Genomic DNA, 24,589 nt, shown 5'->3' on the forward strand with positions numbered 1-24,589 from the left:
GCAGGAGAGCCAGGCTGGGTTCCGCCCACGTCTTGCTGCGACTCCTCATTCGCTGCCGACCTTCGGGCGTCAGTGACGTCACCACGCTCGCTGTTCCGGAAGTGCGCGTCACCGCGAGGCGCCGGGCCGGTAAGCGGGCGTTCGCGGCGGGAGGGGTCTGCAGTCCCTCCTCTCCCCTCCTCGCCCCACTCCCGCACTGGCCGAGCGAGGCCGGGGAGAGGCGGCAGCGAGGTGCGGGCTGAAAACGCTCAGGGTGGAGGTCGTGTCCCCGCCACGTCCCACTGACCGCGGACGCTGATTCATCGGCCTTTGTACTGCGCTTTCCCCTCCTCGCGCTTTGTCTCCAAGGGTTTTTCTCGCTAAGCTTTTGTGGGGACGGGACCTGTCCTTTTGGGTTCAGGATCCCCAGCGATTTCTTGGGTTGAGGTGGAAGTGGAAGGGAAGGACAGTCGGACTTCACTGCCCACGTGGCCAGAGTGAGGGGAACCCGCCCCCTTGTGGGAGATGCCACACCTGCTCTCCCAGGACGGGGCAGATCGTCCCAGTCACTCACCTTGGGGTCTTTTGAGAGGACCTTCTGGGAAGGACGAGGGAAAAGATGAGAAAAATGCAGGCAGCAAAGTCATGGCAGGATAGCTTTTCTCCTGTGAGAGGAAATACCCCCGAGTCAGGTGCAGGTGGGCACGTAGGGTGATAGCCACATGGGACTGACGTGTTCTGGAGGAGACCAGCTGTTCCTGCACGTCTAAGTTCCCTTTCGGGGACCCTGTGCTCCTCGCGATGAACCTGAAGACCCCTTCTCGGGAAAGGATCGGCAACAGTGCAATGTGGTGTGGGCATAGCAGTGCATCAGGAGTGCAGACCTGGGCAGCTGCAAGCTTAGGTTTGGTGGGCCTTCAGCCACGTGTTCAGTTTCTCATCTGGACAGGTGAATTTCTCGCGGTTGCTTATTGAAAGAGCGTTTATTTTCCTTCACCTTTAAGTTTAATTGGCCTGCGTGCCTGCTTTCCCTGTAGATGTGTGGTTGGTGACTTTCCCTCCAGATGTTGAGGCACCTGTCAAGCCCTTGGCACAGGCGGGTACTGAGCTGTAGTTGGAGTAGACTGTGCCTTCTGAAGCGATACCTGTTTACAATGAAGTTGCAGTCCCCAGAATTCCAGTCGCTTTTCACAGAAGGGTTGAAGAGTCTGACAGGTGAGAGTCTTGCTTTGTACACAGAGAAGCACAGGATTAACATTTTTTAACCAACATGCAGATATTTTTGTTGTTGGGGTGATGAAAGAAAGGCTTTTGTGAGTAATCCCCATCTATAGCCAAGTCACTGGAAGAAGCAAGAAGTTGCTGCAGTAAAAAACATGACTTTTCTGTAGGCTGTGTGAAGTACTGCACTTGCCACCCTTGGTGGGATTAGCTGGACTAACATGAGCAAGTGTGCTTTCTTGTAGCATATAGTGGAGGAAACATGTTTAGGATATGAAGTGCGTTGCCCATTTCCATAACTAGTAACTGGAAGAGCTAGGGTTGAAGCTTGTGCAGTCTGATGTCAGAGCCCATTTTGTAAACACCGAATCTGATTTCCTTTCTGAGAAAGAAAATAATTGCTTTCTGAGAAAACTGAAGGCAGAAGCAAATAGGAGTTACCTCCATTTGTGCACAGGCAAAACTTACCTGAGAGGGTCACAGGAAATGGCTTTAGCTAAGTTCCTGATTGAAGCTTGTACTTACTGTTACCACATTTTGTCAGTATTGGTCCTGGATGTCAGCTACTGATGTGCATTTCAAGACCTGTGGGTATTTCAGGGTGCTTTGGGGAATACATTAGTTCTGTATATATAAAAATGACCTACGGGGTGCTTTGCAGCCCTCACTGTCCCTTTGATTCACTTGGGGTTTTTAAAATACACAGATGCTGGGCTTCTCTCCATAGCCTACTAAACTAGACTCTGGGAAGGATAGGCACCTGTTTTTTATAAAAACTCTACAGATTACTTCTGAACAATATGTACCTAAAAAGCCACTACCTAATTTCAAAAACAGGAAAATAACCTTGGGAATAACGTAAGAATAACAATTTTAAAGCAAATAGCTCCTCTATCCATCCTCCATTCAGATCCCTTGATTCTTTTGGGTTCTGTAGGTGGAATTGAAGTAGAGAATTAGATGCAACTTTTTATTTTTTTATGCTGATAGTTTTACCATGGTTTAATCAGAGTAGGAAAATGCCAGAAACTCACTGTCCAATAAAAAAATATATGTCCATATGTAATATGAATTTTTCTGTTAAGCACGTTGAAAAGGTAAAAGAAAGTGGCTGCAATTACTTTCAATAATGTTATTTCACATCATGTTCAATCCACTATAACTAAGATACTATCACTGGATTACTGAGATATTTTATATTCTCGTACGCCTCCAAATCTGGCAAGGATTTAACAGTATAGCATGTCTTGGTTCAGACTCCCCTCATTTCAAGTGCCTGATAACCACAGTGGTTAGCAGCTGCTGTTTGAACAGCACAGATCTAAAAGCTACAATTTGGGTCTGATTGAACCTTTTCTTTCTTTCTGTGCCCTTCCCAATCCCCAGTCTTCCCTGTTCTCTGCTGTAAGAGCTCTCTTGGAGAAAGGTAATTAACTCTTGAAAGCCTATCGCTGATCGTTCTGCATTTCTAAACCTGAGTTTCAGAGCTGCTTTTCTTCACCTGGAGAATGAAGTCCTAAGGAAGTAAGAACCTAAATTGTGTAGGATAGAGCTAGTGGGTATTTCTAGGATCCTGCCCTGGAAACACTGAAAAATGGAATATGGACATGAAATGTGACTTTTTGAGGCTACAGTAGAAATGGCAAGAGTAGACTCTTTGAGTGCATCCATCAACAACGAAAAAATCAAGTAACATATTTTCTACTTTGTTTGGATGCCATGGTAAAAATAATGCCTTGTATTGAAAACAAAATGCACAAAAATATACAAAGCCTTTGTGGCTATAACATGGTTCTCAAATCTTAGTGTCTGTTTTGCCATGAATAAAATTAGTTTACAGTTGCCAAAACTAGGGGGTCTAGAGTGTATTATAGTCATTATTGTCATAATTTGCCAGGCTATTTCATATATTTCATTTTTCTTCAGCTTTAGTACAACCGTAGTTCTAGTGGCAGAAAAGGTTATTTCCCTGTTTTAGAGATGAGAGTAAAATTCTGTATATACTTCACTTTTGCCTGAGTTATGTGGTTATTGTAGTAGACAGGACTTCATTGGTCCTTTGGCTGTGTCCGTAATCACTGGTCAGTGACAGCATTCCATGGAATTTGATGTCAAAGTGATCATTTTGGCATTTGGGACAGCAGCAACAACGGAATGCTATTGAGGTTTGGACACTCTTGGTGCAGATCATCTGATTTGCAGTAGTAATAATCATGCTGTGTAGTGGTCTTCCTACTTGCATCTCTCACTCACCATCCCTAACACCTCATTCTAGTCTCAGCACTCAAAAATCAAAATTGTAAAGGGAAGAGAAGTTTATGAAAACTAAAAAGATGCACAGTAATTATGAAAGTTTTCTGACACATTCATGTATGGTCTATGGGAGTACTATCAAGAATAATTAACAAGAATTACCATCAGATGTGGTAGCTGGAGCAAACTGACACTTTAGAATGATGAGATTTTGCATTTCTGAAGTCTTTGACTTAAACTTACAATTAGATTTGGTTGCATTAGGTTTGACTTTCACTGAGTGAGTATGCAGCTTGCAGTGTCTTTTGGATTGTTGAATATATCCGTGTTTCCTATAAGATTGAAAATATCAACAATTGAGGAGTAAGAGTTTAGCTTGATAGTTCCTCCTGTTTCAGGTCAAAGTCATGTCTTACCATTTTTGCAAGTATTGTTCCACACAGATGATAAATATGCCTTTGTATGCCTTTCCTCAATTGTATTAAAAACTTTTAAATCCTTAATTGTGAGATTTTAGGAAATGTGACTAGCATACATGATTTTTACATTTGTAAAAATGTAAAAAAACCCTTAGCAGAGATATATGGCTAGTAAGACTTGATTGGAAATACGGAGTTAATATGAGCTCTTCCTTTGGAAAGGGCTTGTGGAAATTGTAACTTGTGGGAGAGTTCAGATTTAGTTAAGAAGGTAAAGAGAGGAAGCATTTGTAATGTTAAGCAAGTCATATCAGGAGTCTTCAGGGTGGGCCTGAAAGATTTGGTAAGAATGGGTAGGAGAGGAGTGTGGGGATGACAAAGAACAGAAGTGGGGTAGAGTTGTGATTAGGATGCAACAAGTTTGATGGGTTCTGTCAATTCAGCCAAAAACCCCCAGGGATACACCAAATCGGATTGCTCCTCCTTGCAAGTGAGGGAGGATGCTGCCCATGGAGAACCTGGGGTCTCCCAGTAAGAGGGTTTTAGAAAGGACTTGTGATATTTGAGCTTATTATATTAGTTTGTTTTAGAGAGGGTTTAAGGAAGTGGATTATTTGCAGTGGATTAGATGCTTTCAGCCATCTTCTTACCTAGATGATGAGAATATATTGATAGATTAAAGTTGGCGGTAAGTAAGGAGCAGCCACTCATAGGAACTATCACAGGGTGTGTCTTGGACAGTGTTCATATTTTGGCTGTGTTCAGACATGATTACACAAGTGTCTTGATCTGTTGTGATCAAAGAATGTCTGATACTAATATTCTGTGAAATCGTTTATGTTCTACAGAACACCAGGACCTAGTTGTGGGTGGCAGGCCAGCTTATAGTGATATCAAGGTTTAGCTAGTCATATCAGGCCAGTTGTGGATGTCAGTCTCATTAGGTTTGGTATGGTGTCACTTGTCCATATTGGCGTAGTTGTAGTGGACCTGGCCATGTCCTCACCTACAAATTGTAGGTGTTTATAGTAGTTCCAGTGTTCATATGTTTCTACCTCAAGTACAGGTACAAGCTGGTTTCAAACAGTATATGCAGGGTATTTCTGGAGCATTCTTGGCCGTAACATTTATCATAGACACGTGATAGTTTCATGCAGGAACATACTGCTTCTTACCTACTTACAAAAGAGAAGTATGAGAACACTTGCCATTTCTAAAGTATGCCCATAAATAACACATAAACTGTAAAAAAAAAAAAAAAAGCAGAATTGTTTTCTTTACTCTTTGGTAATAATTCATATTTTTATTGATGACCTTAAGGCATTGTGGAATTCCGAATTATCTTCTAAATCATCAAAAGGAAAATTCTGAAAGTTCTTCACCCGCAGTTCTTGGAGGCATTCTACCGCAGTAAAGCCATTTCATGTGTTTCGGCCTTGTTCTTATTTTCATATAAAAAGGATCGGTTAAATGATATCTACTGTCCCTAATAGATGGCAAAACCTCATACTTCTTTTGAAACACATTGTTATAAAAATGTTCTTTCTGTCACCTCAGAATTATTCGTGAAAGAGAACCATGAGTTAAGAATAGCAGGAGGAGCAGTGAGGGATTTATTAAATGGGGTGAAGCCTCAAGATGTGGATTTTGCTACCACTGCCACCCCTACTCAGATGAAGGAGATGTTTCAGGCAGCCGGCATTCGGATGATCAACAACAAAGGAGAAAAGCATGGGACAATTACTGCCAGGGTAAGTAGAAGTCTGACAGTTAATTGCATTCGCATTTTTGTAATTACTTAAAACTTAATTTTTTTTGTAGTTGAAAAAGTAAGTAACAAAAACAAAGCCTAATTAAAATGGCAGTGTTTTCTTCCCTCACCCTAAATCTTCCATTCTCCTGCATTGCAGCCTTTGACTAAGTTTGATACTTACCTCTTATCTCCACAATTTCGGGATATGTGTTGGGGGGGGAGGGGGCTTTTGTATGCTGTAGTTTTGGGGTTTAATTTCCTGGTTTTAAGATGTTATCCACTGACTTCCTACATGGAAAGATGATTTAGCTTTCTCACCACACCCTTTCTCAATAGCAAGTACAACTGATTCTTCCTTCCCTATCTTTCCAATATGTTTGTTATAATTTTTGGTTAAATCAATACTCAGAACTTACATTTATGACTTTATATTGTTTACAGCTGCATTGTGGAGTATGTTATGATTATATTTCTTGTGTTGCATGGTTGTTTTGTTTTTGCAGTTAATAGCATTTTTATTTTATGTAGCTTTTCATGTACCACTCATTTTTTCATGTACTCTGTAAAGTTCTCTCAAAATAGTTAAACACATTAACAGTTTTTTTTTTTTTCTTTGAGACATTTCACCTGATACATCTTCCCACCCCAATTCTGATTCTGTAGCACTTTCCTTGGCCTTTTTTCTTGGTTTATGTCCTCTTATTAGTAGTCGGAAACCTAAGGGAGTCTTACATGTATGAGATACTCTTATTTTACCCCCACACTGGTTTGATAATTTTGTTGGCTGCAGAATTCTAGACTGGGAGTAATTTTCATTCAGAAATTTAAAGGCTTTGCTAGCTTTAAGACTGCCTTTAAGAAATCCAGTTCCATTTGGTTATCTCCTTTGTTTGAAACTTAGCTTTTTTTTTTTCTTTTGGAAGCCTTTTTGATCTTTCTAGCACTAGTATTTTTAATTTGAAGGTGGTGTGTCTTGATTTTGATTTATTTTTAATTCATTGTGTAGGGTACTTAATGGGACATTTGTGTTTCTTTCATAATTTCATCCCCTTTGTTAAATGTCTTTTCTTTGGAAACTTCTGTTATTTGGGTGCTGGGACAGGGCTGATATTCTAGTTTTATCATTGGGCTTTTATTCTTCTGTCTGCATGTCTTATTTTTCTTTCCATCTTGATCTCCCAACTTATTTCTATTTGCAACTTCTGTGGCTTTTAAATTTTCAAGAGGTGTTTCTTAGTATACAGTGTGATATATCAGTTCACAGGGATATGATCTGAGAAATTTGTTGCCAGGCAATTTTCATTAAAAACTTCTTGACTTTTTCATAATAATACGTAGCTTAGACCACATTATACAGTACCAAAAAAATTCTTCACGTCTTTATTCTACAAGTGTTTTCCTGTTTTTTTTCTTTTATAATCTTTTTGTTAACAAGACACACACATACACACACTTACACACTTGCCTAAGCCTAATATAATACTTATGGATCAGGATTATAAGTATCACTGTCTTCTTCTTCCACAACTTGGCCCACTGGAAGTTCTTGGGCACTGACAATGAATGGAGCTGTCATCTTAGATAAGTATGCCTTCCTTTGTAATACCTCCTAAAGGACCTGCCTGAAGCCAGTTTACAGCTAACATATTTTATATAAGCAAAAGGTGTACATTCTAAAATAACCATAAAAGGTATAGTGTTAAATACATAAACTACTAGTAAGTCATTTAATATGAACTATATGTAATTGTACAAATTCTGTGCAATTGTCATTAAATGTGTACTATACAGTCACTAAAATGCACTATAAGTATAGTCATTAGTATATACTATATACATAAGTGCTTTGTATATATTTATACTACTTGCAGCATAGTAGGTTTGTTTACACCAGCATCGACACAAACATGAGTAATGCAATGCACCATGATGTTTATGATGGCTAGTGTCACTAGGTGAAGGAGATTATTCAGCTTCATTACAATCTATGGTATCATTGTCATATATGCTGTCCATTGTTGACTGAAGTGTGACTGTGGGTATATGACTATTTCTTTTACAGCTTCCTGTTCCTGTAATAACTTCTTTGATTTTCCTTAGGTTATCAGTTGTAGTTGTTTGTCAAAATCTTTGTTTCCTTTGAACATTTTCTATCTTTCATATTGGCTTTCTTTAAAGGTCAGTATTCTTTGGCTATCATATATTTTTAGCAAAATAACATGATGACTGTGTTGTAGTTCTGCATGGGAAATATTAGCTATTTAGTAGTGGGACTCCCAGTGTAGGAGTTTTCATTAGGAGAAATCAGAGAGGTGTCCTCCTAGTGTTATAAGCATGGTTGTTTTGAAAACCAAGTTGAAGGGGGAAAAAGTATAAACCTTGATTTAAACTTACTATTTTCATTGTGATGTTTCCTTCTCATGATCATCAGTGTCTGGCACACAAGTCTGATTGTATTTTTGTGGTACTGGGGTTTGGTTGAACTCAGGGCCTCGTGCTTGCTAGGTAGACTCTCTACCACTTGAGTCCACAGTCAGCACTTTTTGCTTGGTTATTTTTGATATGTTCTTGCTTTATGCTTGGGTTGGCCTAGACCACAATCTTCCTGTTTATGTTTGCCCTCCTAGCTGGGATAACAGGCATGCACTATTGCACCCAGCCATTGATTGAGATGGAGTCTCACAACTTTTCTGCCAGGCTTTCCTGGAGCCAAGATCCTTCCTGCATCTGCCTCCTGAGTAGCTAGGATTACAGGTTTGAGGCACCCTCACCACACCCAGCTCAGTTCTGATTATTTTTGGTCCACCCCTTTCTAAGAGAGTTAATCTCTATTTTTCTGCTGGGTTGTGGGGGGGGGGCGGAATTCTGGATTGAAGGTCTAATCATTTCTTGTAATAAGTTTCAAGTAGCTTTCCCTATCTCAGGCTCTTTCCTTTCATGGATAAATGTGTTTCAAATACCCGAGTTACAGAATTTTATAGGGAGAGTATCAGTACAGCATGTGCTCATTCATGGTTTTTATTTCCTAATGAAGATTCCAAACTTCTTCTTGACTACTGCTGATGTGCTGTTTGTCACATACACTTTTCCTTTAACATTTACTCTTCTTTCTCCACTGTTCCTTTGATCTTCCTTTTATTTGAAATGTGCTTGTCCCCACATTAAGGTCCTACTTAATTTTCAGGGCTGAGCTCATGTCACTCTGTTATGAAGGTACTCAGCTTTCCCAGCTGAAGACAGTTTCTCTTCCCAAGATACATGGAGCACTGTAGCTTCATTGGGGAGTACCAGTAAAGGAACTGTAAAGGTATTACTTCCCTTCACTTTTTTGCTCAATGGGATATATTAATATTCAGCTCTTTGCAAACTAGAGCTGTCAAAAAACTGTAAGAGAATAGTTTGCTGTGAAATTGAATGACGAGAATTTTTTTTTTTGAGGGCTCCTCCTTTCTGCCACACCACTTGTCAGAGTTGCCCTGTTTTTGTATCAAACTCAATCACGGTAGGTATTTTTAAGACAATAACTCATTCTTTAGGTCTGTCTTTGAATTTTTTTCAGTGTCAGATATGTATTCTAGTTGAGTTTAAAAAGACATAAGCTACAACTAATTATAGTACCATGTCTTGATGAAATTTTCTATCAGTGATACTAAGCATTGTTAAAAGAAAAAAACCAACTTGTATTTAATTGCAGCTTCATGATGAAAATTTTGAAATTACTACACTACGGATTGATGTCACCACTGACGGAAGACATGCTGAGGTAGAATTCACAACTGATTGGCAGAAAGATGCTGAACGCAGAGATCTCACAATAAATTCTATGTTTTTAGGTAATATATGGAGATAAGACAGTGTTCTAATTCAGTCTGTTAGAATGCCTTCAAGTGAAATCCTCATTCTGGAAATGTTCTCCAACTTAAGTGGCATTAATGTCTTCTAGAAGACAATCTATCATGTTGCTGGAGCCAAACTCCCTGGGTTCAGATTCTCACTGCATCACTCTCACCATCCATAACATGGATGTGTTAATGCTGGTTTCCTTTGTAGGGCTGTTGTGAAGATCAAGAGAGTTAAAGACTGTAAATGTTTAGAACAGTGCCTGACATATTTACACTTCTGTTTTTTAATTTATTGTCTGCATCTAAACAGTGCAAGGAAATGTGTGCACACATGCATTGCACACACTCCATGGCACTCTTTCTCTTGTTATCTTTCATGCACACATGTCCACTGTTTCTTCTCTCCCAGTTCCCTGGCAGTCAGTGGTCAGTGACTTCAGCATCTTTGTTATTGTTGAGCCTAGACACAGGCAATCCTGGGCAAAAAAGTTTGAGACCCCATCTCATAACAGAAAAGCTGAGCCGGGCGGCGTGCGCCTGTCATCCCAGCAACAGTGGAAAACCTAAAATAGGAGGATGATGGTCCAGGCCAGCTGGGGCATAAAATGAAATGCTATCTCCAAAATGACCCAAGCAAAAAAGGCTGGAGCTGTGGCTCAAGTGGCAAAGCACCCACTTAGCAAGCATGAAGCCCTGAGTTCAAACCCCTCTCCCACCAGTTGCGGGGGGCGGGGTGGAGACTTCATTGTTAGAGACATATATTCCCATCTTTTAGCCTGTTTTCTGTAAGAGTTTTTACATATTATAGAAATAGCCATTTGTCTCTATTAATAATGACTTACATAAATTTTCTTAGAATGTCACTTTACAACTTTCTGTGTGGTAGTAGCTTTTGCCAACAGGCTTATTTGATCTTTTGTATAGTTATTATTTCTGGTATTATGATTCTGTTTTGCTTTGTCAAGTTAAAAGGTCTAATTTCAGGATTATAAAATACTTCCCTATGGATTCTTCTACTTTTGTTATGTTTTCCAGATTATTTTGGGTATTGTTTATTTTCTTGCACTAACTTGGGTTAGTATCTTGTCTGGTGCCTGTTCGCTTCACCCCTCATATAGGTCTGACACGTTGCTTTTTTACTTTATTCTTGGAGGCATTATCTTTTTACTTCTAAAGGCAGCCCTTTATTCTTCCTTTATTCTTTCTCCCATTTGGTAGTAATGTATACTAATATTATTACTATCTATATTTTAATTTTGTACTTTTTTTGTGGTACTGGGGCTTGAATCCAGGACCTTCACCTTGAACCACTCCACCAGCCCTATTTTTGTGAAGGATTTTTTGAAATAGGGTCTCGTGAACTGTTTTCCTCAGGCTGGCTAAGAACTGCAATCCCCCTGATCTCTGCCTCCTGAGTAGCAAGGATTACAGGCATGAGCCATGGGCACCTAGCTAATTTTGTAGCATTTAACCTTGCTGCATTTTTACTGTTTGTAGTAGGTTTTGTCAGATTCTTGTTAATAATGATTTTTCTCCCCTCTTTTCTAATGAATAGGTTTTGATGGCACTCTATTTGATTACTTTAATGGTTTCGCAGATTTAAAAAATAAGAAAGTTAGATTTGTTGGGCATGCAAACCAGAGAATACAAGAAGATTATCTTCGAATTTTAAGATATTTCAGGTAAAAAACTTTACAAACTTTGAAACCAAAAAATTAAAGTTTTTTATGCCACCAGAGCACAATACTACATGTGCAATATGGAGCAGGTATGTGTACAAAATGGTGATATCTCAAATGTCTGTCTCCAATGGTGAGGTAGCACCCCATGACTTACATACTTCATATGGTATTTTCATCCCAAAATATGCATACTTACTACACTGTATATGATCTTTTCCATTAGAAATCTTTAAATCACTTTAAAGATGTCCACCTTTCTTTTTGTTAAGTAGTATTTTCCTTCATTGATCCTGTGACTTGAGTGCTTATCACAGGCCAAGCACTGTGTCAAGAGCTTGATCACAGTAATTAACAACTGAAAGTGTTTGCCTTCATAAGGCTTAGAGCTTTAGGTGCTATGGAAATATGTTGCCTCATCACAAAATGACACTGGCAGACAGAAAATGCTACTAAATGACTAGTGAAAAAAGTATACATATTTAGAACTTAGACTGTTAAGTGTGAAATGCCTGGATGGTTTTATGAGTAGCAGTGATTCTTAGTCAAAGCTTGAAGTGAACTTGAGTCACTGGGGTTCTAGTTCTTGCTGATTTTAAGGTTACCTACATTGTAATTAATCTTGGGTTTTTCTCTTCTGAAAAAAAATGAAAGTGAAAAACAGACTTTTCTGGTGATATGGCAATACAGAAGTCATAAATTGTGAGGATTTTGTCTTGCAGGTTTTATGGCAGAATTGTAGATAAACCTGGTGACCATGATCCTGAGACTCTGAAAGCAATTGCGGAAAATGCAAAAGGCTTGGCTGGAATATCAGGAGAGAGGATTTGGGTGGAACTGAAAAAAATTCTTATTGGTAACCATGTAAATCATTTAATTCACCTGATCTATGATCTTGATGTGGCTCCTCATATAGGTGAGAACAAGTTATGAAATATGTAAATTTTTGGTAATGAGACAGTTTATAATTCATAAGGAAAAAATGTCTTGACTCACATAGCTGATGAATTCTAAGTGAATAAATGGAATCCCAAGGTAAACTCTGGGAACAGCTCCAAGATTTGGCTTTGCTGACACTGTGCCAGTTACCACCTTTGTGACTTTGGTTAGTTTCTGATCAGAACAGGGGTTAGAAAAATAACAGTACCTATCTCATAAGACTAAAGGGAGTGAGTTCATACATGGAAACCACTGTTAAAAGAATGCCTTATACACAGAAATGGGTTAATGTTATAATTGATACTAAGAATAGTGAGATAATATGGTTTTTCACACTTCAGGGAACTCTAATATCTAGACCAAAACAAAATTATTGAGTGGAGCGTGGATATTAATTTATTAGTGGGAAGTCAGGAGTGATGGCTACTTTCTCTGAACTCCTGATACAGCTTGTTAATGGAAACATGTTAAGGCTTTCCCTAAGTCTTGAGAGAGACTTCGCAGGTTTTAATACTAAGACAATGGTGGTTTTAGGATATGATTGAATTCTTTTTTTGCCATTAAAATCAGGTGAAAATGATTTTGTGCCCACAGGTTTACCTACTAATTCAAGTTTAGAAGAATTTAACAAAATCTGTAAAAACGTTGAAGGTTGTTCACCAAAGCCAATGACTCTCTTGGCCTCATTATTCAAAGTGCAGGATGACGTCACAAAATTGGATTTGAGGTTGAAGATTTCAAAAGAAGAGAAAAACCTTGGCTTATTTATAGTTAAAAATAGGAAGGACTTAATTAAAGCAACAGATAGTTCAGAACCATTGAAACCATATCAAGATTTCATTATAGATGTAAGTATATATTAGACTTGGTTATAAAGTCATTTTTTGGTAATTGTAGAACTAATTTGCTGAAACACAATATTCTGTGGATTTGGAATGAAAATTTTCTTAGTGAGGATTTATCATTTAAACTTCAGGATAAATACAAGTGTTTTTAAATGTTTCTTTGGCACTTAGTCTAGGGAACCTGATGCCACTGGCCGTGTATGTGAGCTGCTGAAGTACCAAGGTGAGCACAGTCTCCTCAAGGAGATGCAGCAGTGGTCCATCCCCCCCTTTCCTGTGAGTGGACATGACATCAGGAAAGTGGGCATTTCTTCTGGGAAGGAAATTGGAGCTCTGTTACAGCAGTTGCGTGAACAGTGGAAAAAAAGTGGTTATCAAATGGAAAAAGATGAACTTCTAAGTTATATAAAGAAGACCTAAAATGATAGCTGGGTACTAAAAAGTGGAAAAATTTTGGTGAGACTGGTTTTCTGTCCCTCTTCATGAAATTTAAGAAACAGTTTAGAGAATGCCTCTTTGGAAAAATTATCTTATTTTGTGAAATTATAGTCAGTAAACTAGAGTCTACTGCCTCTTAATTTGATGTATGTCATGGAATCTTATTCTTTTGGAATAGGTTGTACTTGGTTTCTATCATTATCTGTTTAGATTTCAAAATAAAAGCTGTTTTTGCGTAATTGATCTTAAAAAGTAACAGTCTTGCTGTGCTTGGTGGCATACACCTATAATTCCTGCTACAGGAAGATCTCGAGTTTGAAGCCAGCCCAGAAAAAGTCTCAAAAACAATAAAAAAAAAAAACCTGTCTTGAAAAAAAATGTGTGCAGTGGAAATAATTGGATTACTTTGTACAGTGCTGTTACCTGATTTACCAATATTATGTCTCTAAAAAAATATTTATTTTGAAAATTTATCAGCTATCTAAAATTATATCCAGGGTGGCATTTATTCATAGAGGATTCGTCCTAGCAGTCTGTGTTTTACCATGAAGTTATTGTGTGCCATAATGACTCCTTTATCTATCAATGAAAACCCTGGAAAAGTTCTTATGGGATTAACTTGAGTGTTAGTCTTGGAGCCTATTATTTTAGTGATATTTAGTAATATTTCCTTTGATTTTTGGAAGGTAAATGTGTTTATATATCAAGTGCTAGTATTTTAAAGGAAGTGGGTTTTTTTAATTAATTAAAAAGGATCTGGTTTATGTTATATGTTCCCTTAATCCTTTCATGAGGTAAATAGATGTATAGCACAAAGTACGTTTGCTTTAGCTACTATATTCTGACGTTTTATCATTGATTGTCCTTTGTGTGTAGCCATTTGTAACATTTTGGTTCTCTATGGGCAAACAACAATACTTCTGTTAAAGCCCAACTAAGAGGAAGTGTGATAAACAGTTTAACAGGGGCTGTGTTGCAAGAAAGGGGAGCCTCAAACAACTGCACCCAGGTCAGTAACTAAACGTTTTACAAAATACACTGAAATATTTAAGTAGTACTAGAATGTCTGGACCATAAATGTGCACATTTAGCTATACATGGCTTTGCCATATATAAAACCCCTTTAAATAGTGTCATGCATATTTTTACGTATCAGAAAAAAATTAGCAAATAATATACGCTGAGATTTGCACCCTTTGGAGAGCAGAGGTAAAAATACTATTGTGCGTTAAAAATAAGTTTTGCAGGGCAAGTGGAGTTTATTTTCATTTACTCACATAAAGTTTATAAATGAAGGTCAACAGTCTGTTCCTGGCCTCAATATACTTTGATTAAACATTTTACCTGATTAGCATGAATTATGTAAAGTAGTGAAGGAATATCATAAAACCAGTTAATTACACAAATGTAAAAGGATCCACTAAACCTTTGAATATGTCAGCAAAGAGGTATAGGTCAGACAGCAGTCTTTCTAGAATTTTATCTTACAAATTATTTCTTTTATCTACATTACTCTCTTCTGAATGTCTTTTACATTAAGCAAAGAACATGTTTATTAGTTTGGGTCATCCTGCTTTAAGTTCTTCTTTATTTACACTGAATAAAACTGATCACAACATACAGAATCATCTCTGGCTTGTATTCGAGGGATGTGCTTTGTCACTTCTGTTCCACAATAGTTTAGGTTCAACTAAATAGTGCAAATACACACTATTTTTCAATAAGAAACATAAAGGAAAGGAAAATTATTTTTGAGCTCAAACTGCATATTTAATATTTTCAGAATTTACAAATCAATATCTGAGAGAAGTTAAAGTTGAAAAGAATAGAGTCCTTTTAAAATAATGTACACTGCTTTGCCTCTTTGAAGAAGAGACTTGGCACCCCAGCTTTCATTTACAGCACTGTGCCAATATGCTGTCCCATACACAGGATCGATCAGATGATTAATTAAAATGTTTTATGCAGCAAACATTTTCACTTTTAGTGATGCTTTGCTGTCCTGACACCAAGCTTGTATTCTAGACTGCTTTTCATCTTCTCTGAAAGTGTAATTTTCAAATACACCTTAACTAAGAAACTGTTACTTACGTGTATATCCATCACAGGCAATAATTTGAGATCTGATTTGAGAATACTCATTTGTTATATACCTTTCCCTCTGTCCACTTACAGACAAAGTATTACTTTGTCGGGGCTTAATTCATCTTCCGTGTCTGGTATTGTGGGCAACAGGGCAGATCGAGTTAAACCCCAAAACTTTTGCGGTGACATGTCTTTTTTGGTGGCTGTAAATTTCCATCCAATATGGCTTGCACAAATCTTACACTGAGCAACAGTCCAGGCATACCTATAAAATGAGGGGAAGATAGCAGTTAAGGAAAAACATTTCTGTACCCTAAGCCTATCACATAAATCTATTATGCAGAAAGTTCTTGGGCAAAATTTGAAGAATTAAGAACAAATCAGGGCACTATAGTTAAAGTCAATAAACCAAACTATGCAGGCGTAGGATTCCACATGTACTACTTCCATTAACAACTCTACTCTTAGTCCATGCCAAACGAGGTGACAATCACTAATCCCTACTCACTGTGTGTCTTCTTTCAAAGCAAAAAGCCTGACCCAGAATTCAAAACAAATGATTAATATGGCTCCTGAAGGTGACAAAACAGAGGGAATCTAGCAAGTTAGCAAGGATCACAGACTAGATGAAAACCAGAATTCAGTGCTTTCTACATTCTTACTAGTCTATCCCTGCTTAAGAAACATCTGGTTTAATATTAGAGCCAAATATGACCCACGAATAGTCTTAGTGGGTCCTCAAACAGCTTATTTTTAGAATGAATTGTCAGCAAAAAGTAATTTTGGATGTATTGTACAGTGATTTAAACACCACAGCAGTTGTCAACCTTCTTTCTCCCTGTATTTAATAATATGAAAAAAATTTAAAAAGTACAATAGGCATTTTTGCCTATCCAGGGAATGAGATATGTTTAAAAACATTTAAATTAGTCATGCCATTCCTGTTTCTTATTACAATTCTAGCAGCCCTGCTTAGAACTCTGGATTTTTCTGTCTAGTTAAGGTGAAACAACAAAAAAAGCATCTATCACCATCATATTACCCAGGAAACCAGCTGTGCTCTGTAGAAGGCCGGCCTATTAGATTCAAGTTGCATGCTTTGTATACGGTAAGCGTCTCATGCACGTATCCATGGGGATTCACGTAAGCTGCCATTGGCCCACATAAGGATAAACTAAAACAAGAAATTTGGAGAATAAGATACAAGCTAGTTTCTAATCTTAAAATTTTATACACCAAAACTTTAGACTTTAGTATTAGCATGAGATTCAGGAGGTTGGCACCATTCCTGTTTTGTTTAAATATTTTCTATGATGACCCTAAAACTCTTTAAGTTTAGTGAAAACTTCCTATTTGGTCATCCTTGGGCAGTTGATTGTGTTGCAGACAATATGTTCCTTACCTTCCTGATTTATAATAGTGATGAATTTTTCAAAAAGTAATTCCTAAACCAACAGCACCAGTATGTGTTCAGAAGCATGCTCTACTTGGAGAAAACAGATCACTGACTGAAATAATGCCTGAGGCATTCATGGTAAAGTTCACTAAGAACATACTCTGATAGGGTAAATTTTTATTAAAAATTGAGGGAAAAAAAGGATAGTTCATGCTCATTAGCTATGAACAATCCCTTATGTACCCCTTCTTCTATTTGGAATATGGCGGCCTTCCCCTAAACTGAGTTTATTCCCTATATTTACTGAGTGTAATTTTTAAACAGTGGAGGGAAATACACGGAAATTCAAACTTGATTATGAATGTATTTATATTAAATGTATAATAAAGATGTTACCTGAATATTTCATTTTTCGTTGTTATTTCTGTTTCTTGACATTGTTTACAGCAAAGGGAAGTACACTAAAAATTTTAAGACAAAATTATTACTGGGACATACGGTTACACTGTAATGTAGTTAACCATGCATCATCAAGAAACTTCTCTAAGGCAGTTCTCCCTTTGAATTTATATCATACTTTTTTCCCAGGCACTGATCTAAATGACCTTCTAGGATAAAAACACATGATAAATTCCAACAAATATTTCATAATTTTCTCAAGGTCTGATAAAGTTATTCATATATGAGAAATGCAAAACACTGAGTTTCTTTATGTATGATCCCAAGTGAAATGCTTAAGTTTCATAGGTCAACTGTCCTTTAACCAAACTTGGAACAAGAGGTTTTATAGATTTTGTAATATTTATGTGTATACTTTCCTAATCTCCAAATTGGAAATGGCCCAAAATCTGTGGATTAAGAATGCTCAACCTATACTTTAATATATTCTTAATGTAAACACATGACAGGTAAAAAAAGTGTTTCTCTAATTACATGACTACATTACTGGACTCTAGTGATACCTCTCTTAGTCCCAACACTGCATCCTAATTTTCTAGTCTGACTAAACAAGGAAATGACAAACATACTAATTTTACTTACTTTATTCATAATGTCTAATTCACAGCGAAGTCGTTGAATAGCACTACCAATTTTAAGTAGCTGAATTCTTAATACATCATCAATAGGAAGACAAGCAGCTACTCTGTAAGAAAAATCTTTAAAGAAACACAGTGGGATTCTCAGGTTCCTTTCTCTACAGAGTTCCCAAAGCATATATTTTACATAATTAAAAATAATTCCAAAACACACCCGCTTTTGTCTTCCTTTAAATTAAACCATGGACTCAAACCCATATTAGAAGTCATTTATTTACCAAGATACTAGACAAATAATAAAACTGTCTTATAAATGAATTTTAGAGATTATGTGTAAATAATTTAAGTTCTGGAAGTAGGGTCACTTGTAAAGAACAAGGAGAAAAGTGTACTCAGGAAGTACTTTTAGATGAGATGCACTTATTGCAATTTGAATTCTTAATGGAAAATTTGTCTAAAGAGTAGTCACAAAATAAGAGAATTTGTTATAATTTAAAAATTATATGTACATATATGTACTTTTTTTTTTTGGTGGGACTAGGATTTGAACTCAGGGCTTTACATGCTTGCTATGCAGACACTCTACCACTTGAGCCACACTTCCAGCCCTTTTTGCTCTGTTTATTTTGGATTAGGATATGGTTTTTTGCTGAGGTTGTCCTGGACCCAACCTCCTACTTGAAGCTTCCCATCATCACTAGAATTACAGGTGCACACCAACCACTACACCAAGCTTTTTTCCATTGAGATAGGGTTCTTAAAAACTTTTTTTAAAAACCAGGTCTAGAATTACAATTTTTCCAATCTCAGCCCCTTTCATAGGCATCAGCCACCTACGCTTAGCTATTGCTGAAGAAAGGGTCTCACAAATTTTTTTTTTTTTTTGCACAGGCTGGCCTGGAACTATAGTCCTCCCAATGTCAGCCTCCTTCATAGCTTGGGATGACAGGCATGCACCACTGTGCCGAGCTCCTTGTTGAGATAGGGTCTTGTAAATTCCCTGCCTAGGCTGGCCTAGAACTATGATTCTCCTGATCTCAGCCTCCCAAATAGCTAGAATTACAAGTGTGAGCCACCAGAACTCAGCTTAAAAATACTTCAACTACTAAAAGCAAAAGAAATCACGTGCTTTTCAGAATTCGAATATTAATCACTAAAAATTTTGAAGACTGGCCCTAAATACAAGGCTTCTTAAATTTCTTTCAGCAACATTTCATACCTATTGGATTTGAAGGAAGAGAATCATCTTTGAGATTTTCATCCCATTCACGTAGCTGTTTCTTAATTCTATCCATTAAGGTTTCCTGATTTAAAATAAAAGTAACCATAATAAAGTTCACAGACTTACTAAATCCTGCTGTAAGCTTTATAAGGTTTTAATAACACTAATACAATGGTAGAAATTTATTTCATCAGTATATGGTAAAATCTCAAACCTATGAGTCCCCAATTCCAGTGTCTTGTTTTCTTATGCTGAAATGATCAAGCCCCAGCTCCTTTGTCCAGCACTACTAGAGCTCCATTCTAGACTCCTGCTTGAAAATGGTCCCTCTTTTCACTTTCTTGAAGCCTTTTTTGGCTCAGTACAAAAGATTGTGGCCTGTATATATTGTACCAGCATTTGCTATCTACATATTTTACTTGGCATCTACTTACTATATAAAAGTACTTACTGTCTTTTCCCGGGAAACTACAAAAAAATACTCTCACATAGTGGATCTGTCTGTAATGGTTCAAAAGCTGCTGAAGGGCAGAGATCAGCTATATTTTCCATCAGTGATATGTAGGTCATAAGTACTGAAACTACTTGTTTAGTTTTCCCAGGGCTTCAGATTTGTTGGCAAAGTGATTCACAAAGGGAAATAATACTTGTTTAATGTCTGCCAACTGTGATAGCTACTATCATCCCCACTTACATGTATTTGGAGAAGTAATTTTTCCCAAAGCAGTTACTGATAGAAATTGAGCTTTGAACCCAGTCTGTGTTCAAAGTGAAGACTAAACTGTTTTGATGGCCTGTCTCCTAGTGACTCTGATAAAATGTGGCAAAGTCTGCTATTACAACTTTGAGGAACAAAAGCCCTTGTGGATGTACCAATTGGTAGACTAATGACAGGGAAAAATAATAGACTTGTTTAGAGAAAAAAAATAAACCTAAAACGTATAAGAATGTTACATAAGAATTCTTTAGCTTTCTGTATGTGTTTACCACCTGCCCCAACAGATTTTCAGATGTTTAACAAACCCTAAGAAAGTCTTCTGATATCTTGCCCTTAAGTTATAAGTCACTAGAAACTGTAAAACTAAAATTTCAGTAAGATTTTATAGGAGGCAAAGAATATACAGTAGCACCTTTGATTCCTGCCTCATTTTACTTTAAATGTAATAAAAGGAAATACTTCTAAAAATAAAAGAACACAAAAGTCTGTGTTTTAATGACCCTTACTTATGACATGGCTTACCACATATAAGTTTAAGGTAAGTTACTCACAGCATCATATAATGAATACAGCCAGCGAGGCCATGAGGTCAGATTTGCACAATGAAACTTTCTCTGAAACAAAAAAAAGTCACTTAACCAAAAAACAACCTCAAGGAAAAGATTCTAAAAGCAACAGTTGAGAAATGACTTTAGTCTACCAACCCATTTTCTAATTTTACATAGATAAAACATTTTGCATATAATTTCATAACAGACCATTATTATTTGACAATCATATTTTTTATAAATTTCAAATACCTACTGGAGCCAGAATCTCATTCCTACTGAAAAATTACAAATACAGTCATATGTCTGTCTCTTAATATCGAGGATACATTCTGAGAAATGGGTTGTTAAGGCAACGTCAATAGTGTGCACGACAGACTGTACTTATGCAGATCTGGATGGCGTAACTAAACACCTAAGCTACATGGTATTGAGCCTACTGCTCCCCAGACTGCAAGCCTGTGTAGCATATTACTGTACTGAGAACTGCAGGCAACTGTAATGTTAAGTACATTAAATAGAAATGGCATAATAAAAATAAGATATAAAGGAATAAAACGTGGTGTACTCACAGAAGGACTGTGTAGGACAGAAGGTTGTTCAGAGTGAGTCAGTGAGTAAGAGGGGAGTGAATGTGAAGGTTGAGGACAGTACTGTCCAATACCGCAGACTTTATAAAGCACTGAATACTTAAGCTACACTAAATTTATTTTTAGAAATGCCTTTGATAATAAATTAACCTTAGCTTACTTTTTCCTTTGATTAAATTTAATGTTTTAAACTTTTTGATTCCTTTGTAGCTTAACTTAAAACACACATCATACTACTATACAAAAATATTTTCCTTCCTCTACAGACTTTAATTTTTTTCTTTTTTATTAAAAACTTAAAAGACAGACTAGTAATGAATTGTGCTATGACATAATGAAAGCTTTGATGTTATGAAACCACTGAGTCACTAGGTGATAGGAATTTTTCAGCTCCATTATCATCTTAGGGGAACATTACCCAGTATGTAGCCACTGATTAACCACAAACTCAGGATGTGACACATGACTGAAAATCAAGAGTACCTGAGTAACAATGTGTTCCCTTCTGTGATCATCAGAAATGGAGACTTTCATTGTCAAAGACAATGTGTTAAGTTGAAGTGTTTACAGGTGTCTCTCAAGGTGACATGATACTTCTTTTCAAGTATTTTAGGAATTGCTACATGGCAAAGGACAGACTTACTCTGAAACACCCATAGGCTACATCTCAATCCAATCCTTTCATAAGAAAAAACACTAGCTTACTAAAAGCCACCTTATATTTAAGACTAACCAAAGAGGGACTGGAATGGCCTATTCCATGTTCAGGTAGTGATTTAACCCTAGAAGTCAGACCATAAGACCATAAGACCTTAATAGTACTCTCAAGTAAGCTGTCCTTCACTTTTAAGACCAAATATCTAATGCCAAGAATTTTAAAGAATGCTACCAGTAAGGCAGCAGACAACTGAATATTCAGTAAAGCAGTGGTAACCATTAAGAACTTCCCAGGTCTTTCAAGACTACTACATGGCTATGAGTAGTACCATCACCATCTTAAAGCTAAGAGAGGCACAGACAGATGGTATACCTTGTCCACAAGTCACACAGATATATAGTAAGTGGAGAGTAGCTAGGATTTGCATGCAGGGAGTTAATGACTCTAGCTATCATTCACTCAACATACTTTGATCACCTAATGTTATCAGGCATTATTGTTACGTGTTTGGGATATGCCATTTAAAACAAAAGACTAAAATCGCAGCCCTGTCAGTATGACACTTTAGGATAGGCTCACTAAAGTTACATATTCTTTGAATTACAAAATGACAAGAATCCATTAGAAAGTTTCAATTCAGATGGCTGACACATGTCCAATTCAATTACTAAAATACACTTTGTGGCCAGGTGCAATGGTTCATACCTGTAATCCTAACTACTCAGGAAGTAGAGATTTGGAAAGATTGTGGTTTGAGGTCAGCCTGGGCAAAAGTTCACAAGACCCCATCTAAACCAGTAAAAGTTCTCCACAGTGGTACACACTTGTCGTCCCACTTTGCAGGAAGTGTAAGTAGGAGGATCAAGGTCCAAGCCAGCCCAGGTTTAAATACAAGATCCTATTTTAAAAAATAACTAAACCAAAAAGAGCTGAGGATGTGGCTCAAGTGAGAGAGCACCTGCCTAGCAAGCACAAGGCCCTTAGTTCAAACCCCGGTACTGCAAATATATACATATACATATATACATATGTATTTCTATCTGTGTGTGTATGTATGTGTATATATATACATACACACACAGATAGATTCGTGTGTATTATATATATAGCTATATACACACATTTTATATAAATATACACATTAAAATGATCACGTCTATAGCATAAAAAGTACAGTACAAAAATTTAATTTTATTTGGCACCCATATCAACATAAATAGAGCCAAAATCATTATTCACATTTAAATAAATCTTTGTATGTATATCCCAACTGTTTCTAAAAGTTCTATTTACAAATCAACTAAATAAGCCTAATGTTCTCTCAATATTTATGGAGTACTTTATATAGTTAATCATACAAACTGAAGAGAAGTATACCAGAAAAGATTAGTTTTTACAAAGCAACTGCCCAAACTTAAGTCTTTAATATCCTCAAATTTATGAGTCCCATTTAGTTTTCTGACATAGTGAGAGAGGCTCTCGTCTTATATCTGAGTAATACTGATAAGTTCTAACAATTTATAGGCATTTTTAGAATATCAATACTATATTTCATAAAAGGGTTATACCTCAAGAAAGTTTTAGTACAAGACAAAAAGTTTAGGCACTTAAAAGTGACCAATGACTAATTCTCCACTGAACTGTAATTTTCATTCTGGGGACAGGATTTACTAGTGAGAGCAGAGATAAAGACCTTTAAAATGAATCTCTGTTGCCTAGAGATAATCCATCACATTTTCCCATTTTTAAGCCTCAGACTTATGCTTTAGCTTTGCCTTCCAACAATGCAGAATGTGGAATTCCAACCAAATGGGTCTTTGAAGTACAATGAAATTGGAAGGATAATGCAAAAAGCTAAATGTAAATAGCAACTAAATATAATTGATACCCTTTACATAGTAACCAAAGATGTCCGTTTATTATTTCAATCCCTATTATAATCAACAGTGTAAATGATAAAAGTAATTTATCCAAATAAATCAGAAGTCAGAAGCTTTTTTCTCCTTTCATTTACCAAATTCCTTTTTGGTAATGAGAAATGCAATAAAATAAACTCTTCAGTACTCCCAACACTCATAAGCTAATGGCAGATATACAAATACATGCATTCATACATAAGACATATACTGAAGGAAATTACTAGTTTGTCTAAGGAAGCACCTGACTAAACACCGCAAAAATGCCATGAAAAACTGGCTAAAGAATACCAGATAGGGGATTTAATAATCATATTTTTATTTGCACAAATTTGACAAACTATAAATTTGTCAGCAGCTATAATACTATGATAAATAGGATGACCAATAGAGCAGAAGTAAAATAAAAAAACATTAATCCGGTCTATGACAAGGGTGGCACCCAAAGTCACTGGGAGTGACACTATGGACTTTTCAGAAAATGATTATGGGAATGAGGAACAATCTGGACAAACGTAGAAGTCGTACTAGGGTAAATAATGCAGATCACACATTTTACACGAGATTTTTACACGTAAGAGAAAAAACATGGTATTCTTTTGCATGGGAAAGTCATTTTCAGTTATGATTTGGAACATAGAGACATATAAAACAATTCAACTACATTAAAAAAAATAACTTCTGTATAAATAACAGCACAACAAAACAAAGTTAAGAGACAAATGACAAACCAGGGAAAGTGGGACTCACTAATATCAAAGATTATGAAGCTTACAAAGAACTAGAAATCAACATGTCAAGAGAATAGAAGGGGCTAAGAATGGGAATAGAGACTTTATAGAAAGAAGCTTTACAGAAGAAAGTCATGGTGGCACATGCCTATAATCCCAGCACTCAGGAGGCTAAAGCAGGGCAGTCCCAAGTTTGAGGCCAGCCTGGGATTCACAGCAATACCCTGTCTCAAAGAAAAAGAAAATAAAAGGGCTGGGATGTAGCTTAGTAGTAGAGCACTTCCCTAGCATGTACAAGGCCCTAGGATCCATCCACAGCA

At 36.9% G+C, this 24,589-nt stretch overlaps 2 protein-coding genes across 4 annotated transcripts in view; one reads left to right on the forward strand and one right to left on the reverse strand.

Annotated features, from left to right (window-relative positions):
• Trnt1 (tRNA nucleotidyl transferase 1) lies at positions 1–17,257 on the forward strand. 3 transcript variants are annotated; one of them, XM_074044278.1, is made up of 8 exons: positions 1–129; positions 1,017–1,194; positions 5,430–5,623; positions 9,320–9,458; positions 11,023–11,149; positions 11,869–12,062; positions 12,680–12,933; positions 13,102–17,257. In XM_074044278.1, exons 2-8 carry the CDS (start codon positions 1,044–1,046, stop codon positions 13,348–13,350), a joined length of 1,308 nt encoding a protein of 435 aa, XP_073900379.1. In that variant the 5' UTR covers positions 1–129; positions 1,017–1,043; the 3' UTR covers positions 13,351–17,257. The 3 variants fall into 3 exon arrangements, with proteins under 3 accessions (XP_073900379.1, XP_073900380.1, XP_020042103.1); XM_074044279.1 differs by lacking the exon at positions 1–129 and adding an exon at positions 289–311; XM_020186514.2 differs by lacking the exon at positions 1–129 and adding an exon at positions 340–928.
• The window catches only part of Crbn (cereblon), a 25,577-nt gene continuing 15,591 nt past the window's right edge, over positions 14,604–24,589 (reverse strand). The window contains exons 6-11 of the mRNA XM_020186513.2: positions 20,378–20,440; positions 19,106–19,190; positions 17,891–18,006; positions 17,246–17,310; positions 16,496–16,627; positions 14,604–15,718 (exon numbers count right to left, since the gene is read on the reverse strand). Of these exons, the coding sequence (XP_020042102.1) occupies positions 15,538–15,718; positions 16,496–16,627; positions 17,246–17,310; positions 17,891–18,006; positions 19,106–19,190; positions 20,378–20,440 (642 nt within the window). The 3' untranslated portion in view covers positions 14,604–15,537. The remainder of the gene's footprint in view (positions 15,719–16,495; positions 16,628–17,245; positions 17,311–17,890; positions 18,007–19,105; positions 19,191–20,377; positions 20,441–24,589) is intronic.

The sequence above is a fragment of the Castor canadensis genome, chromosome 10, assembly GCF_047511655.1.
Source record: "Castor canadensis chromosome 10, mCasCan1.hap1v2, whole genome shotgun sequence".
In the NCBI taxonomy this organism is placed as follows: domain Eukaryota; kingdom Metazoa; phylum Chordata; class Mammalia; order Rodentia; family Castoridae; genus Castor; species Castor canadensis.

Bases quoted from the DNA above. Each gene is read 5' to 3' on its own strand.
- Trnt1 (XM_074044278.1), top strand. From the start codon at position 1,044: ATGTTGAGGCACCTGTCAAGCCCTTGGCACAGGCGGGTACTGAGCTGT. The intron at 11,150-11,868 runs GTAAAAAACTTT...TTTGTCTTGCAG, and splicing joins CGAATTTTAAGATATTTCAG to GTTTTATGGCAGAATTGTAG. The intron at 12,934-13,101 runs GTAAGTATATAT...TTTGGCACTTAG, and splicing joins ATCAAGATTTCATTATAGAT to TCTAGGGAACCTGATGCCAC.